The sequence below is a fragment of the Echinops telfairi genome, unplaced genomic scaffold (genome assembly GCF_000313985.2).
Source record: "Echinops telfairi isolate 266 unplaced genomic scaffold, ASM31398v2 ScPeMD7_5868;HRSCAF=6743_1, whole genome shotgun sequence".
Classification (NCBI taxonomy): Eukaryota; Metazoa; Chordata; class Mammalia; order Afrosoricida; family Tenrecidae; genus Echinops; species Echinops telfairi.
Window position 1 is genome coordinate 12,363,485 of NW_022109768.1, and position 8,734 is coordinate 12,372,218.

Below are 8,734 nucleotides of genomic sequence, written 5' to 3' on the forward strand. Positions count from 1 at the left end.
CCTTGCCAGCTGAAGCAGGGAACTGGCTAAAGCAGCTGCACCCTGGTCCAACCATCACAAAGCAAGAGCCCCGACCCGAGAACTAGAAAGGCGAGGCTCACTGAGCCATTGATCCCTCTGCCCTTCAATTAACCCCACGTGTGTCTATCGGCCAGGTTGGCACAATACCTAACTACCTCAGATGGCGAGATGGAGTCTGGCGCACTTTGGACATGTTATTAAGGCAAACCAGTCCTTAGAGAAGGGCCTCATGCTTGGGAGAGTCAGCAAGAAAGAGGAAGACCTTCAATGAGATGGATTTGACCCAGTAGCTACAACCAGGGCGCCCACATAGGAATGACTGTGAGGATGGCCCGGAACCCGGCAGCATTTGGTTCTTTTGTGCCAAGTAGGATCATGATAAGGCAGAACTTTTGATGGCACTCAAGGACCAGAACAACTGGTAAATGGGGGTGAGGGTAAGGTGTGTGTTCTTTGGGGGGTTGGCAATGTAATGCTCTCCCCGTAGCCCAGAGTCCCACTGAATTCATTCGGTTGGGCCTGACCGTGCACTTGCTGCAGTAAACAAACAAACAAACAAACAAACAAACAGTTGTGAGGTCTGCCTCCCTTCATGGTCATGTTATCACGTCCCCAAGAAGTGCTGCTCTCGGGCAAGCAGGTATTTGTTGTTTGTCAGGGGCAGAAACCAGCCACAGTAACTTGTAAGTGTAAAGATAACTGTATTAGTCTGGGTACTTTGGAGAAACAAATCCACAGCAACTCATGTATTAAGAGAGAGTTTTATGTAAAGAAAAGGTGCATCACGAAAACATCCCAACCCAATGCTGCCCAAGCCCACAAGTCCAACATTAACCCATTTACCCAACACCAGTCCACAAAGTCCTCCACCTCACAAAACAGAGGCAATGATGCCAACTGCAGGAGGAAAGCTGAGTCAGTGAATGAACAAGCATCTCAGCACTAGCAGGGGTCTCCACACGGCTGCTCCAGCACCCAGGGCTGCATCGGGATAGATCCATGCGGCTTCTCCTTGGGGATGTCTTGTAGGAAGTCAATCTTGCAAGCTGAAGCAGGGAACTGCTAAGGCAGCTTCACCCGATGCAACCATCACAAAACAAGAGACCCGAGAACTAGAAAGGCGAGGCTCACCACCCATTTATCCCTCCGCCTTTCAACCAGCCCCACATGTGATTATCGGCCAGGCTGGCACAATTAACTAACTCAATAACCAATGAGCACCGAGCTAGCAAACCCAGTGCAAGGCGTACCCGGACCCATTCCTCCATCATGGCAGGGCCTCTGCCGTGGGGCTGGCATGACTGAGCGGGCCTCCGTATGGCCGGCAGCACGGGTTCTGCTGTGTGTCTGCTGGGACACAACTGACGATTCAATCCATGCCCAGTAAACAAAATATGACTGGACTACTGATAAGCTGTGGAAAAAAGAAAGTGCAGAGCAATTCAAAGATTTAGTGTCCTTTAAATAATATCTCGGTCCACTCTGACAGAAAGGAGCGCATGCTCTAAAAGATAAAGGAGAACAAAAAGCTCAGGGGACAGAAGAACTGGAGAGAGATTATTTTCCTGCCCCTTAGAGCGACTTCACTTTTTATAAAAACAAAACCTCAATAGCATCACGCAATTAGACTAGCAGAGGATCTTAAAAACAACAAAGCCCTCACTGTCACGGAAGCCATTCTGAACAGCCCCGTGGGTTTCTGAGAAGGTCAATCTTCATAGGAACAGAAAGCTTCATCTTGCTCCTGTGGAACAGCTGCTGGTTTCGAACTGCTGACCTTGTGGTTAACAGCTCAACACGTAACCCATTATGATTTACCACCAATCACTCTTCAGAATAAATGTAAAACTTCAAACTCACTTGTCATCGAGTGGAGTTGATTCGTGGTGACCCCCACAGGGCAGGGCAGAGATGGCCCGTTGGTTTGAGAGACTGTCACGTTTTCCGGCAGTAGAAAGCCTTGTCTTTCTTCTTGGGAGTGGCTGACGGTGTGCAACTCTTGACCTCGCGGTTAGCAGCCCAACGCATAACCACTGTGCTCCCTTTGACTAAAAGGCATCTTCTTGAACCATTTGATGGTTGGATTTAAATAAAAGGTTTCATCTTCAATTGTGTTATGGACCATTACTGCCTCATTGAATTACATAATTAGTTAAGTGGTTCCATAATTAATTTCTATCAGAATTATAGATTTTCTGGAAAATTACAGATTAAGTATTCAGATTTAAAATAATATTTTTAATGCATAATGCCATCCTTCACAAACATTTATATTTATCCTGCTAAAAATTTCAGGCATGGAATATTGACAAGTATCATTTTTTGTGTGTATACATTTTAAAGATTCAGAATTCAATCATGAAAATACAATTAATTTGGCTAAGGTCACCCAAACGTTCAAGATCAAGTGAGGGGCCATACTTCAGGCCCCCTCGCGTGATTTCCAGGTTCAGATCACATTATCATGGGGAAGGATTCTGGGAGGTGAAACCTCACGGGGGTGGGGGGGGGTGGAATGCCCTTAGATCAAGGGGCAACTTTGGGCTGCTTAGCTTCTCTGTGGAATGGAAACAATCACTTTACCCCAGATGGGTGGTACACGACAGCTCTGACAGTAAGTCAGAAAACAGGAATGGAGGAGCTTTGAGAAGTAAGTGATGATACAGATGCCTGGTGGTGCAGACCATTGGACTGTGAACCTCAACACAGGTGGTTCAAACTCACCAGACACTCTGCTGGAGGAAGATGAGGCTCTGTGCTCCCATGAACATGGACCGTCTCAGAAACTCCGACAAGCAGTTCTTCTGTGTCCGACAGGGTAGCTATGAGAATCAACTTGACGACAGTGGGTTAGATGTTTATTTTTAAGGACTTCAAATAACCCCCATTCTCTGCAGGTGACCAGGATCCACGCTATGACCAGAAGCTGGGTTGATTCACAGGTTAAGTGAGCACTAGCCTTACCAGCGGGGCGAGAGGGTCAGGACAGGATTCTGTTTCCTCCCAGCTGCCATGTCTACTGAGGTTGGACACCTGGAAGGGGGGGGAGGGGCGGGGAGGGATTGGGGACACCGTGGAAAGGGGCACATGCAACACTTCCATTGCTCCCAGTATAGAGGGGGTTCATAGAGAGAATGGTCTTGACTCTCAGGCAAAGCCTCTCTGATACATTTATGAGGGGATAGAGAAGGGGGGAGGGGCCCTGGGAAGCGCTAACAATGAAGGCCCCTGACTTCGAACAAGAAGAAAGACCGAACAGATGCCTCATGTTGCGTAAACTGTGACGCGCTCACAGTTGCCAGGACCTATCCAGAGCCTTCTGCGTAGGCCGGCTCGGGCAAGCTGTGATGGAGGGGTGACCAGCATGACGCCCATGTCGTAGCCTAGAAGCATAGGCACCGAGACTCCGGTGACCCTCCCTGCTCTCCGAATAGTAGCCTCTCAGAGTCCACTTGTGTGCCTGCCTTCAGTCTCTCTTTCTTGGCTCCCATCCTCCTCCCTCAGTTCTTTTGTCCTCTGGCCAGAATTTCTTGGAAAGGGTGGCCAGGATTCATTTGCCCAGGGACGAAGAGAAATAAACAGACTTCAGCCCCTTTGGGCAATGGCAAAGGAGAGAGGTTAGGGGGAAATGATGTTCTCCTCTAGATAAGCTCAGTCGTTTGGGCGGGCTCTGATCTTATTATAAGGCACCCAGAGAGCCGGCTGGGGAATGGCTGTGGGGGGAAGGCACCGTTACTCAGGGGCAGCCCTTCCCTGGCGCCCTTACAGGAATCTGACGTCCCCACCGGCTGGGCAGGCGCCTTCCCCAGGAAGGCCAGTTTGCTCTTCAGGGACTTGTCCGAGTGGGTGACTGGTCAGCCTCTTCAGCACAAGCCATCCGTTTGGAAGGCGGGGGGATGAAAACAAAAGTGCCAACGGTCTGGAGATGGGCCACTTGGCGAGCCTGGAGCAGAAATCCCATGAAGTCCGACTGCTCCACACCATCACGGCAACTTCGCTGCCTTCTGAGACACCATCACAGGGCCACTGACAAGACAGGAGAAGCTTCACACACCCCACCCCCCGCCCCTACAGGATTAGGGGAAAAAAAGTGGAAGTTCGATTGCACACCCCAGAGCAATCCCGTCGGCATCAAAGAGTCAGCAAAGAACCAGAGACCACGGCTGTTATCTTTTCCCCACTAATATTGGAGTTAGACAAGCCTCCATAAGCAAAGCCCAGAGGTCAGAAAGGAAGAAACAAGTGAACTGTGGTAGATTGAAAAAAATGAATATAGGTGAATGAAAAGACAAAAAGACAACCTTGGTCAGATACAGAAGCAGATACAAAACAAGAGACAAAAATACCTATGGGGAATAAATAAAAGAGTGCTCCCAATTAACAAAGGAATCGCACCACATTAAAAAGTTAAATCATGGTTTTAAAATCCAGTAAAAATGAGACACTGTTTTATAACAACCACATCAGCAGGCATTCGGTGTAGAATTATACCCAGTATTGATAGGCCATTGGGAAAAGGAAGAATGTCCTTTAATGATGCTGGAACTATAAGCCACGCAACTCTTTGGAGGGGTGGTCATCTGACAATGTATCCTCATTCATAATGCTTACCCTTTGACCTAGCACTTTTACGTCTAAGAATCTTTACTACGGACATATCTGCATAAATAAGTAGAGCCAACACTTGAGTTCATTGCCCAACGAACGGTCTCTCTCCATTTAGTCCCTGCTAGTGGAACCGAGAGCTTACGCTCACGTAGCAAGTGAGCATCTCTTGTTCTTAGAGAGGTGAGCAGGCAGCGGTGGTTCAGTGGTAGACTGCTGACCCTCTTTGTGGGAGCCCTGGGACTGTCGTGGTCTGCTGCCCTTGAAGACTTACTCACAGGGGCAGCTCTACCTTGTCCTAGAACAGGGGTGTCAAACTGGCAGTCTGAAATAAAATGTAATGAGGGAATTGTGCGTACGGTATTTTCTCGATCTAAGCGCTCTTTTCTTCATAATAATCTTTTCTATTTTCGTTTGATTTCAGAGCATCGTGGGCCACAAAAATTACCTCGGGGCCTCCAGTTTGACACCCCTGTCCTAGAAGGTCACTGTGGGTTGATCTCGACGTGATGACAGTGAGTTTTTTCTTTTGTGAGAGACCAAGGGAACCTCATGGGCAGCGACCACCCGTCTGTCAGTGGAGACGTGTGTTGCTGTGATGCTGAACAGGTTTCAGCCGGTTAGTCGTTCAGACTAGGACAAACGTGGGGGGAAAGGCCTGGAAATCTCTTGAAAGATCAGCCAACGAAAGCCCTACGGATCAAAGCAGTGGGATGCACTTCTTGTTCAGTTGTGCATGGGGTTGCACAACTAGAAGGCAGCCGGCAAAGACAGTCCTCTCCCTGTTTCCAGGGGTGAATTGTGATGAGATTGAACTTCACTGTTGGTAATTCCGTTCTTCCTTGGTGCGGTCCCAGTCCCGCCAGTGAGGGAGAGCTGGTGACGGCTAAGGGTGTGTGTTTTGGCACGGACCTTTGATTCTGGTTTTGATCCTGGCATGGGGGCATCGGACCATGGGTGCTCTTCTGACTGGAGAGAGGGTAATGGTAAATGAAGGATGACAACCCAGCTTGATGATGATGACTTGACACCTACAGACACCCCACTTCCAGACTTGTGGGCGAAAATGAAAATGGAATGTCTTTAATGTGTTCAATTTTTATTTATTGGCTTTTCTGCTAAGTCGCAACTAAAAGCAATCCTGACTCAGAGTGAGTGAAGGTCTAAGAATGCCCATTAGCATGGTTTCTCGTGCCAAATATTGGGAAACCTAAATGCTCCTCACTAAGAAATGAGTTCAATCAACAATGAGCTGCAATGTAGTCACTGAAAATAAACGATGACTATACAAAAGGTGTCAGCACTACTGTTACGTGAAGGTTGCAGGTGTGATGCAGAATAATTTCCTTTCTGCCTGGGTAAGATTATGCTCATCTGAAATCACATGTATATATACTTCCACTCCTGCAAAATTCCCGGAAGATGTCAGAGAACCTAAGGTTGGCTACTTCTGGGGAATCGAGTGGAGCATCGAGGACAAGGGAAGGGAGTGCTTACTCCTCCCCTTCTGCTCGTTCACGCTATCATGCTGCTTTTAAATGCAATAACCTGTAATAATAGTTGAAAGTTGGAGCCCTGATGTCTGCCCCATATTCCCCCTGCATGCTTGCATTCTCCCGGGGCTGCATGTGAAGTTTCCTCTCACCATAAATACCTGAAGCTTTCTTCTCTGCTTTCTTCATTTGGCATGCACAAAAGTGGAGCCAGGAGGGGGTGGTGGGAAGAGGTGCTCCCCCCACCCCTGGTGAAGGGAGCCACCCTCAAAAGTGAATGTCCTGGTCTCGCTATCATTCGGAGGGGGCTCAGAGGTGGGTTTCCCACAGTTTCCCCGAGACTCCCCATTGGAACGGAGCCCTGGTTGTCCACGGCAGACGCCTGCTCTATTTCACACTTGGAATGTACACTTCATGGAAGCAGCAGTCAAGAGATCAAACCAGTGCAATGGGCAAGTCTGCTGCAGAAGACCTCTTTAAATTTTTTAAAAAATTATTATTACTATTAATTTTTAGAAGACCTCTTTTAAGTGTTGATGAGTAAGGATGCCACTTTGGTGGCTCCGGACCCAAACGTCGGTATTGTCAGTCTCCTCAGATGCATGTGAAAGTTGGACAGTCGGTGAGGAAGACTAAAGAAGAATGGAGGCATTGGAACGATGGGGCTGGCGTATGCTGCATGTTGAAAATAAGGTGGACTGGCAGAAGAGCCAACACATGTGTCTTGGAAGAAGTACACCCAGAATGCTCCACAGACGCATGGATGGCGAAACTTCATCTCGCATACTTTGGACATTGTGTTAGGCCGGGTTCTGTAGAGAAGCAAAATGAATAATTCTTGTAAAAGATTCATATCAAGAAATAGTTCACAGTGTTGTAGACACAGGTAAATCAGGTCTGGTTCAAGTCCATGAGCCAGATAGATGTAAGCTGAAGGCCTCTGACTCATGTAGTTGCAGGAGCTGATGGACAGGAAACAGGAAGAACAAGCAAGAAGACCACCTTCTGGTGGATGCTGAGTTGAATGAATCTGAGATCAGCCAAATAGATCCAAAGTCTGCAGTCCACTGATGGCTCTTGGGATGGGGAGGTGAGTTAAGAGGAGGCCGATGAACCAGACACAAGATCAAAATCCAGCAGTAGAAGTCAGCTAGCTTCCACACACTGTCAATTTATACTATGAGTAGGTCATATACCCTCAATGAAACTCATGATACATTGTGTTAGTCTGGGTTGATTAGAGAAACAAATCCAGAGACACTCATATATGTGTAAGAGAGAACTTTGTATCAAGAAGTAACTATGCATCAATAAAACATCCCGGCCCAGTTCAAATCAAGTCCATAAGTCTGATATTAGCCCATGTGTCTGATGCTAGTCCTCTTTGACTCACACAGCACATGCAATGATGCCGAATGCAGGAGATCACCAGCCAGTGGATGGAAAGTCCTGTGGATTCAATGGCAGTGGACGCATCTCCAGGCCTCTGACTGCCACCAGCGTGGCTCCATGTGGCTTGTCAACATAAAGGGAAAGCAGAGAGAATGTCCCACCTCCAGGGGAGGAAGAGGGAAGTTCTCAGAATCCTCATGAAAAGGCTATGCCCACAGGTGGGATCAATCATCATCAATCATGATTGATAGGCTAGACTCCACCCCTTCAATCATTTGTCAAGTTGGCATGAAATCGTATAGCTACCACATACATGAAGGTTGTTCAAGTTAACTACAAGGGTAAGTCAAAAGGTACTGCTGCAAATTCATAGAATCCTTTATTGCCCCCAATGTATCAAAATGTGAAGCTGTCACTTCTCCACGTGCCCTTTATCTAGGTGTGTCCACTTGTGGATGTGGTATGGACTCTTTTTAACCCCTCCAGAAGAATTCTGTGCTTTTTGATTTGCAACACATCAAAACCACATTCTGGCCTCTTGAGGGATGCAAATCAAGTTCTTAAATGTTCTTTGAGTTTGGGGAACAGAAGAAGACTGAAGGAATGAGATCAGGGCTGTGTGTGGGATGGGACAAGGAAATGTTTGTAGGACAGCCTTGCTACTCTCAAAGAATTAGCAGGTACATTGTCATGATGGGGCTAAATCCGCAGCACAAGTTCCCTGGCCTTTTTCTCACTTTTTCAATTTTCTTAAAAGTCCTCATTTTAATTTCCCAGGTCATCCTGTGTCCTTCCAGAAAATCTACCAAGATCACCCCTTAGAAATCCGTCAATCCTTTCTGTGAATGAGCAAACTATAAGCCATTTCTCCCATTCAAGTATATCAGGTCACAAAAATGATACATGTTTTAAAAGCTATCTTTGCATCCTGTGTTAGGCAGGGTTCTCTTGAGAAACAAAACCAGGGAACTTATGATTTTATATATATATATATATTTAAGAGGATAGATTTATATAGCAAGAAAGAATATAACTAATTGGTCCACACAGTAGTACAGAGGGCTCAGTTTAATGCACTTTCATGGAATAGTTAATATGCTGGAAATCCTTCAACTCACATGAGCTGCCAGATCCAACGTCAAGAAGGCAGACAGCAGAGTCTTCCCTCAGGTAAGACAGGCAGAGTCTGCCCACAGGCAGCGGACAGCAGGGGGAGTCAGCAA

General features: G+C 47.1%; 1 protein-coding gene across 1 annotated transcript in view; it reads right to left on the minus strand.

Annotated features, from left to right (window-relative positions):
* REELD1 (reeler domain containing 1) overlaps positions 1-4,792 on the minus strand; it is a 15,017-nt gene extending 10,225 nt beyond the window's left edge. Inside the window, 5 exon segments of the mRNA XM_030887203.1 lie at positions 1,272-1,435; positions 2,986-3,054; positions 3,799-3,874; positions 3,877-3,991; positions 4,772-4,792. Coding sequence (XP_030743063.1) covers positions 1,272-1,435; positions 2,986-3,054; positions 3,799-3,874; positions 3,877-3,991; positions 4,772-4,792 — 445 coding nt within the window.
* Between the last annotated feature and the right edge of the window lie 3,942 nt (positions 4,793-8,734).